The 20,000-nt window shown below is 37.8% G+C and overlaps 2 protein-coding genes across 3 annotated transcripts in view; one reads left to right on the forward strand and one right to left on the reverse strand.

The window, feature by feature from the left end:
* Positions 1 to 7,196: 7,196 nt before the first annotated feature.
* Positions 7,197 to 13,119, reverse strand: LOC138010345 (uncharacterized). 2 transcript variants are annotated; one of them, XM_068857262.1, is made up of 4 exons: positions 12,781 to 13,119; positions 10,272 to 10,342; positions 8,668 to 8,752; positions 7,197 to 7,754 (listed from the first exon to the last, which is right to left on the reverse strand). In XM_068857262.1, exons 1-4 carry the CDS (start codon positions 12,882 to 12,884, stop codon positions 7,742 to 7,744), a joined length of 273 nt encoding a protein of 90 aa, XP_068713363.1. In that variant the 5' UTR covers positions 12,885 to 13,119; the 3' UTR covers positions 7,197 to 7,741. The 2 variants fall into 2 exon arrangements, with proteins under 2 accessions (XP_068713363.1, XP_068713362.1); XM_068857261.1 differs by having other exon boundaries at positions 7,197 to 7,753; positions 8,671 to 8,752; positions 12,781 to 13,117.
* Positions 13,120 to 13,243: 124 nt separating this feature from the next.
* The window catches only part of LOC138010349 (uncharacterized), a 15,591-nt gene continuing 8,834 nt past the window's right edge, over positions 13,244 to 20,000 (forward strand). The window contains exons 1-4 of the mRNA XM_068857270.1: positions 13,244 to 13,342; positions 15,474 to 15,729; positions 17,494 to 17,575; positions 18,700 to 18,777. Of these exons, the coding sequence (XP_068713371.1) occupies positions 13,255 to 13,342; positions 15,474 to 15,729; positions 17,494 to 17,575; positions 18,700 to 18,777 (504 nt within the window). The 5' untranslated portion in view covers positions 13,244 to 13,254. The remainder of the gene's footprint in view (positions 13,343 to 15,473; positions 15,730 to 17,493; positions 17,576 to 18,699; positions 18,778 to 20,000) is intronic.

The following is a 20,000-nucleotide window of genomic DNA, read 5'->3' on the forward strand; positions in this document are numbered from 1 at the left end:
AGGCATGCAGGAAGTTCACTTCCGGTTGCAGTCCCTGGCTCAACGTTCCGTCACGTCATACATTAATTCAGCGGGCGCTGAGTAAAAATGTAGGCAAACATGGCGTCTGCAATTTCATCATGGTTCGGTAAATATCCACATCTAGCCATCTCCACTTCGGTGAATAGTTGTTTCAGTATATACTAAACAGTGAGATAGTATAGCACAAAAAATGATTTTAACTCATTTATTCCTGCACCCTGCTAGCAGAGCCTTTTCTTACGGTACATATGCTTTGTGTATGAAGGAAAGAGAGAAAAGAGGCTCTGCTTGCAGGGTGTTATTCTTGCAACCGTGATTACAATATGTTCGGGCGCAAAATTTGAGTTTGAGCAGGCAATCAGAGTGCGGCTTCAACGCTATCCACTGTTTTATTTTAGTATATACTAATTAACAATTAGACCCTTAAGGGCCACAGGTAAATAGCCCATTTGGCTTCGCCTCATGGGCTATTCGGACCAATATACAACAAATGTCAAAGTGTGTAGCAGCCCTTTCAACAATGGCCGTATTTATACTAGTTGACGTCTAAGACGTCTAAGACATCTTAGACGTCTTAGACGATTAGTATAAATACGGGAAATAAGGTGGACGCATTAAACGTCAGACGAATTAAACGTCTCAAGTTAAGTGCGTCTAAACAACGCACTTAACAGACGTCTAAACCGTCTAGTATATTAAAAAGACGAGACGCACTAAACTGGAACGCACTTAGCAATGAAGTGCACACAGTCTCTTTGGTGATTAAATTTCAGCATCTTTTGAAGAAAATTGTGAATTTGATTTCTAGCCGTCGAAGTTAAGTGCGTCCCGTATTTATATTAGTCGCACTTAGGGCCAGACGTTTAAGGTGTCTGGACGTCTTAGACGTTCTCTAGTATAAATACGGCCAACGTTGTATTGCAAAGATCAATCAGAGTTGAGGGCCTAGTCTCCAATCCGAGAACCATGAGCAATCCAAAATGGCGGAACAAATTTGTTAGAAGCGTTCTTATAACAATGTTGGGACGTGTTCTTCTAACGATGTTACAACGTGTAGCCGGGGGTTTAGGCTGTTAACCACAACCAATTCTTTAACTGAACAAACAGAAACGTCTGAGGAAACAGGAAAAACAGAGAGAGGCGGCAGCTGACGACGAAGACATGTTCAATTTTATTGTCGAAAGCAGAAAGAAAAACACAACGAAAAAGAAACAAAGTGACCTGACCGCGTGTTTTACCAATGGGCAAAATCTGGAAACGAAACGAGAACTCTTGAAAACAAACCAGAACGGGAACTTGCCAAAGAACCAGTTTTTTTTTTTTTTTTTTTTTTGGAAGTTCGAAAACAAATTAAACGGAGACAAATATGAACCTGACACACTTACTTGCCAAAGAAGAAATTCAAGAGAATCTTGCCCAATCTTGCCCATCATAGATAGTGATGATGAACTGTTTCTTCATGCATTCTGCTCTATCAAAACTGGATTTCATAGTTTTAAGCTCCCTGGAAAGCTTTGGTTGTTTCGTTTTTGTTTTCAATCAGATGCAATGTCACTCGTCATTGCTTTTTAATTAAGGCCTGGCCAAACGCTCGCAACATTTCAACGCAACATCTTGCAACTTTGTCGCATGATGTTGCGACACGTGTTGAACGGGGTGGCCAAACGCATGCATCATTTCCATCTTTTTCAACGCAACATGTCAATGTTCATGTGCCCCAGGCCCCTAGCGCGCAAGAAGTGGACCTAACGCGCATGCCTTGGCGCAACACTGTTGTGTGAACGTGGCCAAACGAGTACAACATCATGAAACATCCAAAATGTTGCACGAAAACTTTGACCATTTTCAAATTTGATCCAACATGTTGCAACATATCGCAATACGGTGGCCAAACGTATGCAACATGTTGTGCCCAACCATGTTGCAAGATGTTGTTTATTAGTTATTGTACAAAAAACGCACGAAACGAGTACAAATATTCCACGATATTGCACAGTAGAGAACAGTCTTGACTAGTTTGCAAAAATTTGGTTTTATCAACGGAGTTGATAATGTAAATTGGCCACCGTACAGAAATTCTAAAAGATGACGTTTCGAGCGTTAGCCCTTCGTCAGAGCGAATCGAGGAATTATGGGTTACGTGTAGTTTTTATAGTAGAGTAGGAGCTACGCTTTTGGTGGTAACATGGCAACGTGAAAAATAGAAATATATTAGTTAAATGAAAAGCGTTCGTTGATACCGTGAGGATTAAGGGTGCCGATTTGGAAGATGAATTTTTGTTCTAGATTCTTGCGGCTTTCCGTCGTACCTACATGTAGGGAAAGGCCGCAGATAGCCATGTGTTTTTTGGAATGGTTGGGGAGATTAAAATGACGAGCGACTGGCTTAGATGCATCTTTGTCATTCTTCTCAACATCGCGAAGGTGTTCGCGGAATCGGTCACCTAGTCGTCTACCTGTCTCGCCAATGTATAATTCATTGCATAACGTACAGGTTATGCAATAAATGACATTTGCGGAGGTACATGTGAAACGATCCGTGATCTTAACAGATCGCTTAGGTCCCGATATCTTGCTAGTGTTAACAATGAAAAGACATCGTGAGCGCGCGCATTTGAAAGTGCCGGGTTGCTCGTTAGTTTTGAGCGCGCTTCTAACTAAAAAGTTGCCTACGTTTTTGTCGCGTTTGAATGAAATAAATGGAGGTTGCGAAAAGATTCTACCAGTCTCGGGATAATTTTGGAGTAATTTAAAATTATTAAGAATGATACTTTTGACTGCGTGATTATGAGGATAGAAAGTGAGGGTGAATGAAATTCTGTCATTCTTATCTTTTTGTGACGTTTGTAGTGATGACTGTCGATCAAATTGTTGGGCGTGATGATGGCCAATTTGACCACAGAGACAAGATAGCCACGTTTTTCGAAGAACTGGCACATCTCCTCTGATTTGCTGGAAAAATCGGAGTCATCACTACATAGACGTCAAAGTCTAAGAAATTGAGAATAAGGAATGGAGTTCTTGACATGTGATGGATGTGATGATGAATACAACAAATAACTGTGAGAATCTGTAGGTTTGTAGAGCACACTGGTACATAGCACGTTGCCACTAATAGAAACTTTGATATCTAGGAAAGCCAATGAAGTTTCCGAAATTTCCCAGGTATATTTAAGAGCCGGATGAAAAGAATTGACGGAGGTTATAAAATGATCGAGTTCTTCTCTGCTAGATGAAATAGCGCCGATACAATCGTCGATGTAGCGGCCGTAGCGTTCAGGTTTGGGGCCGTTGTACTGTCTTTAATGTATGATGGCAAAGATTTGACGATAGGCGTCATAATCCTGTCTAAGTAGCTAGAAATGAGTTCGGTGGGGCAACTACAGGCAGAAACGATAGGTCGACCTGGGTTGTTGGGTTTGTGAATTTTAGGCAAGAAGTAAATGCACGAAGTTCTAGGGGTGTTGATGATGGCATTATTGGCAGTGTCCGGTAATTCTTGATTAACTATGAGATTCTGAATGGTGTCTTTAACAAGTTTTTGATTTTGGGAAGTGAGATCTTTCTGGATTTTGACATAAAACAAGGTATCCGAAGATTGCCTCAAAGCTTCTTTTTGGTAAAGGTCGGACCGCCAAACAACTACCGCGCCGCCTCTGTCGGCCGATTTGACAACTATGTCATTGCGTTTACTAAGATTTTTAAGCGCCGCCCACTCTTCCGAGGAAAGGTTGGAAAATTTAGTGTTACGATTGAATTTAAGTTTGTGAATGTCGTGACGGCATTTTTTGGTGAAAAAATCTAAAGAGGCAAATTGTCCCTCTGGGTTAGTCCATTTAGATTTGCGAACTTGAAGTGTTTCAAAAATATCTTTGCCAGAAGTGTCCGAATCGTCCTCTTTGTCATGAAAAAAGGCTTTTAACTGAACGCGGCGAAGGAATTTTTCAACATCTTGCTTAATAGAAAATTCGTTGGTGTGTTTGGTAATAGGGACAAAATTTAGGCCCTTACTGAGAACAGATTTCTCTGAGTCAGTAGGCGGAAGATTTTCTGGAATTGTAACTACGGTATGGCTATGCAATGTAGTGTCTTCAGTAATTTGCGGACCCATTAATTGTTGAAGTTTTAGAGTCTTGGTTTGGTGTAAATGGTCAAACAGTCCAGAATTAAGTTCTCGGATTTTAGCGCGAATCGATTGTAATAAAACTGCTGGACAGATTTTGGAAAGTTCGGAGCGGCACTGAAGAATTTGTTTGTCAAGTACGTTTCGTTTATGGCACATGGCTCTAATTGTGATCCTCATAATATTACGTGAAAAAGAATTTTGCGCGCATCGAATTTGGTGAAGATATTGATTCGAGTGAGAGAATGCAGACGCATGAAAGTTTGAGCGAAAACCTTTAGGAATGACTTGAGAATTGAGGCAACGGCCGATGAAATTGATGTGACTACAAAACCTAGTTTTGGCGAAAATGAGAGTGGCTAAAAGGAAAGCTAAGTTGCTGCTAAGTGTGGGAAAAGAAAAAACAACACTAGCAAGATATCGGGACCTAAGCGATCTGTTAAGATCACGGATCGTTTCACATGTATCTCCGCAAATGTCATTTATTGCATAACCTGTACGTTATGCAATAAATTATACATTGGCCGGAGACAGGTAGACGACTAGGTGACCGATTCCGCGAACACCTTCGCGATGTTGAGAAGAATGACAAAGATGCATCTAAGCCAGTCGCTCGTCATTTTAATCTCCCTAACCACTCCAAAAAACACATGGCTATCTGCGGCCTTTCCCTACATGTAGGTACGACGGAAAGCTGCAAGAATCTAGAACAAAAATTCATCTTCCAAATCGGCACCCTTAATCCTCACGGTATTAACGAACGCTTTTCATTTAACTAATATATTTCTATTTTTCACGTTGCCATGTTACCACCAAAAGCGTAGCTCCTACTCTACTATAAAAACTACACGTAATCCATAATTCCTCGATTCGCTCTGACGAAGGGCTAACGCTCGAAACGTCATCTTTTAAAATCTCTGTACGGTGGCCAATTTACATTATCAACTCCGTTGCTAAAACCAAATTTTTGTATACTACTTCCCCACCGACGCAGCACCTCAGTTTCTTTAGAAACTACCTCCTTCGATTCATTCATTTCTTGACTAGTTTAGTTGCTGATGTTGCCCCACACGCACAGATCCGGTCACGCGTTCTCGGTTGTTTACAATTCATTTTCTAAAACTTTAGTGCAAAAAAAAAGTCCGATAATAAATAGCTTATTAGATGTTTTGTTGTGTAGTATCGTTGAGTATTTCTACTACTTACAACACAACTCGTAAAAATACTCAGCGATACCACACTCCAAAATGTTTAACAAGTATATATATTTGTACTCGTGCTTTTTTTGTACAATAACTAATACAGTTGGATAATAATAGTAGATATTAGGGCCGTTTATACGAAAAAAAATAAGCCGCGGCTTACTCTGACCGCGGCGTACATAATACGCGAAAGGAACTATTTATACGAGTATAAACTCCCAGGCCAGGATAAGCCGCGGCTTGAGAAAGCCGTGAACGTAGATTTTGTACCATTTATACGGGGTGTTCGCGTCTTCTGTAAGCCGGCCAGAGTAAGCCGCGGCTTATTTTCTCTCGTATAAACGGCCCTATTGTGGATATTTGATGGAAAAATTCAAATAATCACATTTGTAGGTATCTCGTGCCTTCTAAATTGACAAACGAACCTATTTTGTTTTTAAAAAATGCCAGTTTGATGCTCAGTGTCCTGGAATCTCTTCTTTGAATAACCTTTGAACTATTTTTTCCCTCAAATATCCCCTATCCCTATGATTTCTTTCCAAAATTTCCCGTATCCCGATAACCCCTCATAGGTCCTCACTAGACACATGTACGCATTGCGTATCAACATTTCTCCCCCCTCCCCCGCCCTGCTTAAGTGTCTGTGTCTTTTCCAGACGCTGTTAACTTTTATCTCTTCATTAAATTACTAATTTCAGATATCGCGTTACCGGATTTTAATTTTTTTTTGACAAAAACGGTGTTGAGTGTAAATTGCAACATTTCCTGGTAAAAGCTATTTTGCAACTCCAGTTATGTGAATAAGAAAAACTAGGTCATGCACACTTCAAACCCTTTCAATGCCATGCGGCAAATTCAGGGAAAGGTACAAATCAAAGGGCACAAGTCACAGGTCATTTTTTTTACCAATACAAAAACAACCCTAAACGTTTACCATTGCTAACATTAGGCCTAAAAACTTTTGTTTAGGCATAATTATAATCGGAGGTTTTCACGTGACGTCATCGCCGCCATGCTTGGTGGACGAAAACAAAAGACCTCTCATTAGCTTTTTTTGTTCGTCCACCAGAAGTCGAACATTTCTCTATTGTTATTGGTGTCTCTAGAGGTTGGTTAAGAACGTCCTATTAGGTGGAAAGTTGGCTTTAATGAATGTTTAGGATTCTTTCTGTTTTGGTAAAACGATCAACTGTGTTTTGTCCCTGCCGCAAATTTAGTCTAAGAGTGTTATGCCCAATTGTTCGAAAGCGAATTAACTTAATCCAGAATGAAGGGGGTAGTTTCTAAAGAAACTGTGGTGCTGCGTCGGTGGGGAAGTTGTATACAAAAATTTGGTTTTATCAACGGAGTTGATAATGTAAATTGGCCACCGTACAGAGATTCTAAAAGCTGACGTTTCGAGCGTTAGCCCTTCGTCAGTGCGAATCACGCTCTGACGAAGGGCTAACGCTTGAAACGTCAGCTTTTAAAATCTCTGTACGGTGGCCAATTTACATTATCAACTAACTTAATCCAGGATTAGCATAAACGTTTCTTTCATGTTTTCAACTTTTTAGTGAAAGCTTCGGTTGCTTATTTTTGTTTTCCAAGATTGATTTCCTCTAATGTAAAGTTTTGCCGAATATCAGCATTGAACAGCATTTGGGAGTAGAGAAATAAACTCTTTGGTTAAATTTTAATCTGAGGTTGACGTTAATCGGCTTTTGAATGACCGGGCCCAGATCTCCATTGCTATTCACCTTCGAGCAATTCGCGGAGAATTTGTACTCGAAAATGTTGTAATCTTTGCGGGCATAAATTTTTTATCGGTTTTTGAACAACCGGGCCCAGAGAAATAAAATACATGCAAATAAATTTACTTCAATTTTAATTATTGCACCACCAAACGTTTAAATAAACAAGCAATTTTTTTTTACATCTTTTATCCAAATTTGCATCTTCAAAAAGTGCGTGCACAATTTTTGAAACAAATTACATACTTAAAAGGTATGCCGTGTGTTATCAAAGAATATTTTAATAAGTCATCAGGATGCAAACTTACAATATTCCAATTGACAATATAGTTATTCTGAACTCTGTATTTAACTCTATATAAATAACACGACCAAATGCTCTCGTGGCCTTCCAAAAGTCTAAAAAAAGTTTACAACCAAGGTTATGAAAGTCAAACCTTTTCATTAATAATAATAATAATAATAATATTAACAAATTATTATTGTTAGAATTGACAAAATTTGCAATGTTATTTCAAAGCCCAAGAATGGCATTACGTAACGAGTTACTCAATTACCCGTATTATTCATTACCTTAGAATAATATTTAACATTATCAATGTGCTGTTTTGCAATGTGCATTAAAAGCTTAATGGTTAGAGCATAAGTCCCTTCAAGACTTGTTATCTTTCGTCCCTGCAAGACAAAAAAAAATAAAATCTATTAACTGAAAAGGTACAGTCATGTCATCAGTACTGTAACACTGCAACACAAGTCTTCTTTGTCTCACAAGTATTCCCGTAAGAAAGATAGCCTGACATATCCAACGTAACTGTGAGTGTCTGAAGTGCCTTTTCTTATTTCCATTGTTGTGTCCAACCAATGAAAAACATTTTAGTTATGAACATTCAAGGCTGTGCCGGTCATGGCAGACTAGTGCAGCTGATTTTGTGTAGTTTTATCAATAATTATTAATCACCCCTATAATTGCTCATGCAAGTTAATGTCATCCCAGAATATAACTCAAAACTCTGTGACAAAAAATTTTGTCGAATGTACATAATTTGTGTCACGTCACCCACAAAAGAGATAAACTTTAAAAACTGTTGGGGTAAGTTTTCAAAAACCCCAATTGCAATTCATTAAGCTTCTTCAATTCTAATCATCCTTACATCCTTTGCAGTTGCTGTTTTAGCGAAAGATTCCTTCATTGTTCTTGATAGTTATTTTTATGTTTTGCTTGATTTGGTTGCCAGTTCCCCACAGCTGAATTTCGCTTCATTTTGAATTTTTGAAATTTAACAATTTTTGCCAAAATATTACAGTGAAATGCACCTTACTGTCACCACCCAACAAACTTTCACATTTGACAACTACATGTAAATTTATACGTCATTCAACAACCCATGCCACAGTGTTCGAATAACAACCATATATATGAACTTTGAAAGTAGGCATGACTGTCAATGAAATTCGCACAACCTGATTGGCGGATAATTTGTCAAAACTTTGTTAGGTGGCCACGGTAAGGCGCGTTGCACTGTAATTTGATGTACACACACTTTACCAGTTCATTGGAATATTCAAAGACACACCAAAACTATGCTACCTTCCTTGTCTTAACTCTGTTGTTCCATTTGAGGCATAGGAGGGATGAATGGATTGTCTCTGATCTTCCGCTGGATGTCTTACATCTAAAACAGTGATTTGGTACTGTAAATTTTAACTCAGTTGGACACATATTCTGGTAACATTTTTATTCAAGAGTTGGTGCTGGGAGAAGTTTTCATAGTCTAATACTTTCCCCAATAATGAGGATATTACTATCACAGAAATTGGACACTTTATTATGATAGATTGCATTAACTGCATAATTGCTACCTAATTTTTTCTAGTATCAGATAAACTTATTGTTGAAAGCTGGTTAGCTTTATCTCCACAACCATTAGCCCTCTGAAACTCAGCTCAATGGGGAAAAAATTGTCAAAAATATTTCACTTGTCAGCTGGGACTTAAAAAATTTTGCCAAGTTTGGTAGAAAAGTTTAAAAAAGAACTTGAGACATTTTTATTTAGACTTGCCTATCAATGAGCGTCAGTCATTTACATAAATATAAATATACAAAAAATGACATTTTAGATTTTACTTAGACTAATTAATATATTTTTAATTATCTACATTTAGGTTTCAGATAATATAATTTTATTGTAATATAATTTTAGGTATAATTTAATTTTTTAACTTTAACCAATTTCGGTTGTAAACAGCGCCATCGAATATTTATAGTGAAGGCGCTATATAAATATATCATTATCAAGAGTAAAATTTAGGAATGTGTGACACTCTTTTGTCAAGATGATGTCAGCAAGCTGGATTTCATTAAGTTTTAAAGTAGAAGGGACCTTGTGATTGAGTAAGTGGGCACCCCTATATAATATTATAGTCTGGCTTTTGATATTGAGACCTCCTTTGAGCAAAGGCAGCTACTGTACTCAGCATAGATGGGTGCTAGTACCCAGGTCCCAGCTTCTAATAAAACCCCTGTGTCAGACCTGATCTTATGTGAGATGATATCTCTCAACCCTTTCAACAGTAATTTAAAATCCTAAGATTTCACTCCTCAATTAGGGCCATTTTAGGGACAAAGGAGTTAACAACATCTAGACCAACTCAAAAATTGTCCTCTTCTAGGAATGAGACTTCCACATTTTACTGTCAAATGCAAGGCGGTTTAGCTTGTCAGTGGGGAATGCTTCGGGGAGAAATGGGATAAGCAACTGAATAAATAAATATTTAACCCTTTCACGCCCGTGGAGTTCCCCATTGACGAGTAAAATCATCTGGCGTTAGACAGAGTAAAATCTATAAGTGTCACTCTTGGGAGTGAAAGGGTTAATGGGGACATAGTTTTTGAATGAATCTAGCTGTTGTTAAATAAATGAAATGGCCTTTTATAAATTTTGTTAATTTTGTGAAAATTATACAAGTTTTTAAATGACATATTTTTTATCTTTCATTAATCAAAATAAGTGTGATTTTCTTTTTATTGCTACTTTAGTCACCAAACACATCCTGTCATCTATATTATAGTTTATTTGTATCTTTGTTTTATTGTCACTGTGAAAATAAAGTTTTTGAATAAATGCAATGATAATTTTATTATTTTCATTCAATGAAAATAATCCTGAGAAGTGAGGGTCATGTATTTTTCACCTGATAAATCCAGTTCATCATCAGAGCGAGGGTCTTGTATTTCTGTTAACAGATGCTCATCTGCATATCTCCTACAAATAAACAATAGAATGTGTTCGCATTGTTGCTTAAGAGAAGGAGAGAGAGATAAACACGCATGAAGTTGTCAAACTATATGGATGGGGACATTAGGGGTTGCCCAGTAGCGCATTTCCACGCCAAAAAGTTGGCAAATACAGAAATACCGCGTTCAAAAGCAGTTCCATGACGTAATTTCTGCACCAAATACTGTGAACAAAACATACGAGAGCCGCTTTCCGTATGGTTTGGTGATACCACAATTCTGAACTATTCGGACTACAATTTTCGAAATACCACGCTAAAAATTAACGGATACGCATTTCTGCAGACCCCAATATCTCCCTCACTATTGGACAAAGCAAGCAAAAAACTGATGTGCGTTGATACGAGGGGCTGAAAGCGTGACTTCAATGGACCCCTCCCTGACGTGTTTTGTACAAAATTATACTGGATATTTTCCATAAATGAAAAGCAAAAGGTTTAATTATTTATATTTTAATGCTATCTTCAAATGAATGACATTTACTCCTGTCATTAAACTTAAAAAATAATGGTTGGTTTATGGACCAAAATTCAAGTTAAAAGATTTTGTGTTAAAGACAGAGTTACTGACACTTTCACGTCACTGAAATGTGCTGAATTTGGAATTTGGTGTGTGTTTAAAAAAAGAAAAATAATAATTTCTCTCTTTTTTTAAACATACACATCCCATTTTTAGAAGCTCATATCAAATAAGCCTTCTGATTTCTTTATGAGCTTCCTCACCACAAAATGTCTTTAAATTATAGCACATTATAATATTGTCATCGATAATACTGAGAGTTGTGGCAAAATAAAATGAACGGAACTGAACTCATCTTCCCCTTAGAAAATCATTACATATCCACAGTTCCAATACATGAATTTCATACATCGTCCATGATACTTTCACCTGCGCTGGGATAAATACAATTATTAAATTCTCAACCTCGGATAATGCATTTCGTGTGCTCTGATTGGTTCACTCAATCTCGGTTATCAGCTCATATACCTTGGTTTGACCTTATATGGTAAATGATTGCGTTAAGCGTTGCTAAGCTAAAAATGTTTTCGCCGAAAAGCGAAATTTCTCTTTGAATAAAGCCAAAAAGGAAAAAAAAAACTTTTTTGTGGAAAGTTTGGATCAATTCTGACATTTAGAAGTACACGAAAAGGCAAGAAATGTTTTTGTGATGAGCCGGCGTCTGTCTGACAACAAGGTATTACACAACATTGCATTAGTTCTCATCAAGTTTTTTTCGATTTCGCTGGGATTTGCTCGCTTTTTCCGCTCGTATTTCCTACTTCCAAATTATTGGAGTTGAAGGAATTTAATAAAACAATTATTCCATTCACGCTTGTTGGATATGAGACTGGTTATAGCCAACTCGGCGCTACACGCCTCGTTGGCTATTTACCATCTCATATCCAACGCGCGCTTATGGAATAATTGTTAAATATACAATTCATGTTGTGTTTTCCCAGCTCAAAATTTTTGAAGCCAGTTCAAATTTGTATATGTACTTTGTTTCAGATTATGATATGGAATATTACACAAATAAAAATCAAAATTGAACTGAAAAGTTTTGAACCAGGAAAAAATTCTTACCACCACATTTATACATGTAATATGTCAAGAACTTGGTTGCTGTGTTGTCTTAGCTTCCAGACCAAAAGTTAAAGATAATATTATAAATCTGTGCTAAAGCAGTGTGCAATTAGAACAAGCACATGGTTCAAGTTTGGATTTTTTTCAAACTTAATCACAGCTGCTAAGGTTGTTCCATCGACCAGCAGCAACTATCGTTGATTAAGATTTTAATTGTCACCTTTAATAAATTGAAAGCCATTAATGAGCTGGTCCAAAACCTTAATTATAATGTTCCTTTAAGAACAGCCTACACAACGCTGAGGAAAATTCTTTACATGTTGATAGATGTAAGCATAGAATTGATTAGAAAAGAGAGCACTCTGTTCCAAGGTACGTTGCCTAAAAGTGGAAATAAAGAGTGTCTCCCATTACAATGTATATCCCCTGGGAAATCGTCAGAGGGATTAAAATATTAATACATGAAAATGAAAATCAGTACTCAGACATTAACACGATATCAAAAAGCTATAAACGCTGTTGTTTCAAAATGTTCTCAACATTTAAAATATTAGTTGTCCATGACATAGGCTTTATTACACCTGCGTTGGCTTTCGACCACCATAGAAAATTGTAAGACTGATTAAGCAATAACAAGCTTCATACGTACAATTTGGAGCAAATGATAACCACAATAACTGCATAAAGGATTATTACAATAATTCGACGTCAGAGTTCTCTGTAGTAACTTAATACCACAAACAAGAAAAAGAGAAAATGGTCTTCGAAAATGGCCTACTAGACACTTAAATAAAGTTCCTTTGCATTCCTTTTTTTTCTTACCATTTGCTTTGGGGAGCGAATCTCGTGAAGCGATCGTATCCTCGCTTTTGCTTGAAACGAAAGAATCCTCCTCCTTCTTCAGTCCCAAAACACTGTCCCATCATAACATTTCACGTGTTAGCTTGGTAATGATCATGTAAAACATCACTTAACGGAGGAAACGAATTTCAAATCACAAAACAATTTTCCTAAAGCACAAAATATAGGCCCACAAATGCCATCCCTAGTAGGGGAGGGCTATAAGTTGACCGCATACGGAGACATTTTGTGAGAAACCCATAGAAATACCTATTATTGAAACGGCAACTTTTCAGCTGCATCGTATGAAATCACTACATATCTAAAATCGATTTGAGGATGGTAAGAAATTTGTAATAAATTATTTAATTTTAAATTTTAAAATCCCTACCCTGCCCCAGGGGATTTACATGTTTATTTTCTTGTGGCCATGCAGCCGCCCCTTCTCAATCAAACATGGCGGCTTGTTGCAGAGGTCCTTCGACGAGCTGGCGTTTGTGGTGTGATCTTCGCCATATTTCATTGGATTTCAGCGGATCAAATGGTATTACACTAGTCTTCCGATTTAGGATAATTTATAGAATACAAGGCCTCTTATTTCTGTGTCGATGAAAGGAAAGGAAAGGAACTTTATTTAAGTGTCTAGTAGATTTAGCGCTGGAGCACTAATTGGGGACACTGTAAAGTGAAATTAACAATTAACACAACAATTCAAATGTTGGTTTTTGTGGAGAGGGGAAACCGGAGTACCCGGAGAAAAACCTCTCGGTGCAGAGTAGAGAACCAACAAACTCAACCCACATATGATGCCGAGTCGAGGAATCGAACCTGGGCCACAATGGTGGGAAGCGAGTGCTCTCACCACTGCGCTACCCCTGCACCCCATGAATAACAAAAGCTGCATTATTGTTATGTGTTTCATTCCTTCCTTCCACCTAATTATTTGCATCTGTTGACCGGCTGTATGTCCTTAATTCTACATATGCGTCTTAACTACGCGATGTCTATAGAGCTCCAACCATAAGCCTGCGCTGTTTGACTCAGGGTCCTTGTTTGCTAACTTGTGCTTTTGGTTGAGTGAAAGCTGCCAGAATCTTTGTACTAATTTGGCTTTTACTTCGTGTAGAAGACACACATGACGTAATAGAAGACACACATGTTTTGCGTCGTGTGTCTTCTACACGAAGTAAAAACCAATAATTTTAGCATCTTAGTTGACGAGTCGTTTTGCTAACGTCCAAGCGCATTGAATACTATGGAAACCTATAGGTTTTGATACCTCTTAAGGGCCCACAGACGGATTTTTTGCGCGTTGCTAAGGAAGTGAAATGTTACTTCCGGTAATTGACGTCATCATATCATGAACTGACAAGAAAACCCACTCACAAGCAAAAGTCACTGCACAAACTGTTGTTTCCATCTAAGGTTTTTTCCTCGCCCTTCCTCGCACTCGTTCTCAGGTCAACTGCGCATGCGTAAACAAACTGACTTCCGGTTTGAGAAAAAAGCTAAATTTCTGGCGGTTTTAAATTGAATTATTATTTTTTTTACATGGCACGTTTTACCCCCAAACACACAATATAGCTAAGCATTGATTTTTTAAAATCATCTTTTTTGAAAAAGTTATGGGTATTTCAGTATCGTTTATGTCTTTAAAAAGAACATTTTTCGAAATAAAAAGAAAACCATGCTTGGCTGGATGCAAAAATGAATACAAATTATCAAACCATCGATTAAATACCCAAATTGTCTAGCACGGAGGCAAATTTAGAGTTTTCTTTTATTGGTCACGTGACCATAAGCGTGGTATGATGACGTCATATTTAGGGTCATTTGCTTACAAAAGTTGGAAACTGACCAAAATAATGCCAAATTCTCTCAAATTACTTAACTATTACATCCTTAGCAACGCACCCCAAAAAATACGTCAGTGGGCCCTTAACCAACGGTTATGCACCTATCAATGTAAATCCCTCGGGGGGGAATTGTGGCCAAGGAGTGGGGATTTGACAAGTTTTAAGGGTATTTTAGAAGTTTTTTGTGAAAAAAGTCTCCCACTTCCTAAAATGGATTAATGCATGACCCTTCAAAAATACCCAAAGAAAAACATCTGACTCTCCCCCCGCCCTACCCCCTACCCCCCACCCCCTCAACCTATCCAAGACAAAAGTAACCAGAATTGAAAATAATATACTGGAAGTGTTACTCAATTTAACGGCGTTAAAAGTAGTTAATTGTGTGGTGTGTGATTTTTCGACACCTGTAAATAAATTAGATTAATCTTGACTGGTACATTGTAGGTTTGCTTGTGTATACAAAATAGAAGCAACATGGGGTAATTTTTTCCTTGCCAAAAAAAACTGTTACCCTCCCCCAGTTGAGACTAAAACAGGTTTGACCCTCCCCAATTTGTAAAACAATTACCAAGGACCCTCCCCTCCAAAGCCCCGGCCCACACCCCCCCCCCCTCCCCCCCAAATAAAAATGTACCTTCCCTAACCCCACCTTGAAATTCCAAAGTTTATATTTTCTTTTAAATTTCGCTGTGCAAGATTCCTCCATCCTATCCACTCACTTGGATTTTAAATAAATCTGCTGTGGGGTGGGTATCAGTACTGTAAATGATATCTGGAACAACACAGAGCTGGTTGTTTTTTCTTGTTTAACTCTGAAAGGAATGATTTTCATACGACACATCTCAATGACTCAACTTTGTCACAAGAAGACACCACATACAGTTGGAGTTCCAGCTTGGGCCAAGGCAGCTGGTCGCAGAAGAAAGGTCTTGGCAAAGATGGAGAAACCAAAGTCAGATGAACAGATAAAAGCGGAGTTTAACTTGGCAAATGATTCAACAGAACTTAGTTTGTACACAACAACAAGGGGTGGTCCACCCTCAAATTTCAACGAAGAAGACAGTCAAATAGAAAAGTAAGCCTTTTTAGGGTACTTTGAAAGCTCCCTGTGTGTTTAAGCCTCACAAACTCAGAGTTTTTCAGCTTCTATTACTGTAGCAATGATTTAACCATTGAAAAAGTAGTCAGCAAGGGAGCAGACACTGCTTGCTTGTTATCCTAAATGAAAAGCTGCTTTTAATCTGAAAAAACCTAGTTTATGCACTCTATGAAAGAAATGTATGATATTTGAAGTGTTGACTACCGACGAAAGAGAGGAATGACCCTCGCAGTTATAGACACTTAAAAAATTCAGGTTTCAAACCCATGATCTCTGCTTTAGTGCCACCTGAAGTTTTCAGGTGTCACTTTCTATAAGAGACAATTGCTTTAAAAAATTATTGTCCAGAATTGAGATAAGTGCGATGGTCATTTCTCTCTTTCATCTACAGTTTGCTCTACAGGTCTTTGGGCTTTTGTTATGATATTATTCACAGTGATGTTTCTGGCCAAGTTTTCACAGTACTTTTGGTTGAGATGAAAAACAGCATTATCATTCGACATATTTTTCCTTCCTTTTCATTGGCCAAGAGCCCACTGCATGACCTGCAAATAACTGCCGACAAATAAGTGTTTTATACCTTCCAGTACAATTTCTCTAATTTTGCCTTTACGTGAGATCCTTCGTGTGGTAAAACTGGCAGAAACAGTCACTTGAAATTAATGTAAACACACCTCATTTAATTGAAGAAAATGTCTCTTTTTATTGATGGTGACTTAGCAGATGCTCAGGAAAATTCTGAGTGATCCTTTGCAGGAGTCGAACCTACGACCTTCCGATTTCTAGTTGGCATGCTCTGCCACTGAGCTACAGAAGACTCGTGGGAGTTGGGGAATTAATTGACCACAATCTTCATCAAAATGTTTTGGGACACTGACCCCTTATTCGCAATTGAAAACAAAAACTTCATAAACTCCCCCCTCCCACAATGTTGCTTTATTGGGTAATGTAGCACTTTGTTTGTGTACCAACATTGTAAGGGGGGAGGGGGAAGGAAAACAATGAAGGCGAACTTTGTTGTTAGTAAGTGGGACGGGGGACGGGGGAGGGGAGGGGGAAGGAAAATAATGAAGGTGAACTTTGTTGCTCATATTTAATTGGCATTTAGTCAAAGCGTGACCCTCTGAAGCAAGTGTCCCAAACATTTTTGTTGAAGACTGTAGGTTCAATAATATATACTACACCTCATTTAATGGTTTGACACTAAAAAGAGTCGCATAGTAACAAAATGTCTGCACATAAGGAATTTATTACTCCACTATTATGCCATTTTCTAGTATTTTGGCTTCTTCCTGCGTTTTACTGAAAATCGTATCATTGCATAATAAGGTGGCGTGTGTGGATGACAAAAACAACACAGTCAGACGAAACCATTGAAATGTCCTTTTTTGATTGGATAAATGAAATGATGAGTGACGAGAGATGACAGGCGTTGCATGATGTTGAAAGCAATGATTTCTTTTATTGAAAATGTGATCACCAAAAAGTGCCCAACACTTTTAGGGGGCTGAAGAAGCAAGAACTCAAGGTATCATCTGTATTTGCTCTGTTCTAAACCAGTCAAACCCGGGACACTACAGTGTATTGACGTCTCATATTTTGCATGTACCCTTGACTAAATATGGTAAAATGGCACAGTAGTGGAATAATACTGATAATTATTGATATCCCAATTTAATCGATTTGATACAGTCATCTTATGGTAACGAATTAAATGTTTGAACATCATGATTTCTTTAGGCCCAAGATCACAATGTCAGCAGATAAGACTATGTTTGTGTGTTATCATCCAGCAAGACCTTTCCCTCTGCAGTTTTCTAAGGTGAGAAGAAACATTGTTATTAATACTGACAAGTACTGTGGTTGGCAACATTGTGGGAAATTACAGAAAAAGTCAAAATTAGTGTGAGATTCTCATGGAAAACATGGTGAAATCTGCCTTGGATTTGCTTCAATTCTTTGTCATAGTCAATCGCGGTAATTGGCCTTGCATTGTCACCTTAGTTTAGTCCCGTCAGCCAATGACTTCTTGGATAGGTGACGGCCTTGTTTAGTTTTCCCAGAGGAAATGCTCGTAAGGTCAGATAACCAGCACAAATTTCATAACAGGAATAGTAGTCTTGAATCTGTGATTGGTCTTTGTAAGCAATCCTATTACGTTTTACCATAAAAACAAGTGGTTTCAAATTAATCTTAGTACCAACATCCGATGAAAAGTGTCACCTACTTCTCTCAGAGAAGTCGGCTACTTTTTTCCTAAATTAAAGTAATTAAACACAGATTCTTTCAAACCTAAGATCAAAATTCACTTTAACAATGACAACAGTCTGTCTCTATTCAAAGCAGCCACTGAGTTGAAATTACAATTTTTATTGAAACCCCTGAAGAACTGTGATAAAATATGACTTAAAGTCATGGAAAGAGAAAAAATCAGTGCAATTTGGAATACATAAAGACAAGTAAATTATTTCAAAGATGAACAGGAAAGTGCAATTATTTGTAGTCTTTGAAAACAATAATTATTTTACAAGTGCTCATTAAATTTTAGTCCAAATTGCACGAGAAAATTCTTGCAATTACTTACCAATAAATTAAATAAGAAAAATGCAAAAATGTCACCTTTAACTATCTGCACTAATTTCCCTTTTCTGCACTCTGTTTGGGAATAATTGACATGCTCTCAGCTAATCAAAAGCAACCTCATTCCCAGGGTCTGTCTTTTCTGCCTCCTTTGTCGTTGTCCTTTGTCCTCAATGACAAAGAGACCCTGGGAACGAGGTTGAATCAAAAGCTGAAATTTTTGCATAAATTTATGTTATAAAGTTTGAGTAACATTTAAACTGTATCAGGATTGACACTGATGTGCATACATGTTAACTACAGTATTGCTAAATACTGCTTCCATCTGCATATTTGGTGAATTTTACAAAATGTCCTTTGTCTCAGGAAGTAGACACTAGACAGTGGTGGCAGAAAGATGGAGAACATGTTCAGGAATACAGAGACAGTTTGACCGATGAAGAGGTAGTAACATAATCTTCTTTAGTGAAGCACTGCACTTGTATCTTATAGCATCTTATGAGCGTAATTTGTCACCGAAGATATTAAAAGCTAATCAATTGGTAGACTTGTAGGATTGGGGAATGGTTTTGCTTGGATTTTGTCCAAAATCAGATAATGTCCCTCGCCTATTAAAAGGCTCGGGGAATTATTGGATTTTGGACAGGATGCATGTGAGGTTGTTCCCTAATTTCACTTGTCACCATTTGATTGCCTATACCGTAATTTACTGGGCAGCTGATCATCACATCATGTTAAGATGTGCTTTATAAGTCATCAATTATTATTATTATTATTATTATTATTATTATTATTATTATTATTATTTATAAAGGGCCACTGCAGTTTTTTAGAAATACACAAAGTTGTTTTGCAGTGGGAATGGTGTTAGCACTTTGATAGAAATTCAAATTTTCTGTTATGTTAGCCTGCACGCAGGCGGTTGGATGGTCGAAAAAACCGGAATTCGTAAAGAGGTCGCCATCTTATTTGTGGCGACACAACATCTACTGCCTGCAAGCAGGCTACTGTTATGTATTCCCATTTTCCATAAACCTTGAGATTGGGCATTTCTCGTTTTGTATGAGACAAAACGAGACAGAGTGTTAAAGAATTTAGTTTTATCAACGGAGTTGATAATGTAACTAATATATTCCTATTTTTCACGTTGCCATGTTACCACCAATAGAGTAGCTCCTACTCTACTATAAAACTACACGTAACCCATAATTCCTCGATTCGCTCTGACGAAGGGCTAACGCTCGAAACGTCAGCTTTTAGAATCTCTGTACGGTGGCCAATTTACATTATCAACTCCATTGATAAAACCAAATTTTTGTATACTACTTCCCCACCGACGCAGCACCACAGTTTCTTTAGAAACTACCCCCTTCATTCATAGAGTGTACAAGAGTTGAAAAAGCACTTGCGCAGTAGTTGTATTCGAAAAATTGATTAAGTGATCCTCGGATTTATGACGACAATTTAAGGAATTGTCTGATGTGGGCAACTAAAAAATTCATGTGTCTTCAACGGGATTCGAACCCAGGACCTCCGCGGTGCCGGTGCATTGCTCAACCAACTGAGCTATGAAGCCACACAGTTGGCAGCTGGTCAATTTGTTGGGCTCTTGTGTTCCGACCCGTGAAAGGGCTAATAAAGGAAAGAAACGTGTTTTTCCTTTCCTT

This window comes from Montipora foliosa, chromosome 7 (assembly GCF_036669935.1).
Source record: "Montipora foliosa isolate CH-2021 chromosome 7, ASM3666993v2, whole genome shotgun sequence".
NCBI classification, from domain to species: Eukaryota; Metazoa; Cnidaria; class Anthozoa; order Scleractinia; family Acroporidae; genus Montipora; species Montipora foliosa.

Coding starts and splice junctions, on each gene's coding strand:
- LOC138010345 (XM_068857261.1), bottom strand. CDS start 12,884: ATGATGGGACAGTGTTTTGGGACTGAAGAAGGAGGAGGATTCTTTCGT. Junction 10,343..12,780: donor TTCGCTCCCCAAAGCAAATG/GTAAGAAAAAAA, acceptor GTTTATTTGTAG/GAGATATGCAGATGAGCATC. Junction 8,753..10,271: donor TGATGAACTGGATTTATCAG/GTGAAAAATACA, acceptor TCACTGTTTTAG/ATGTAAGACATCCAGCGGAA.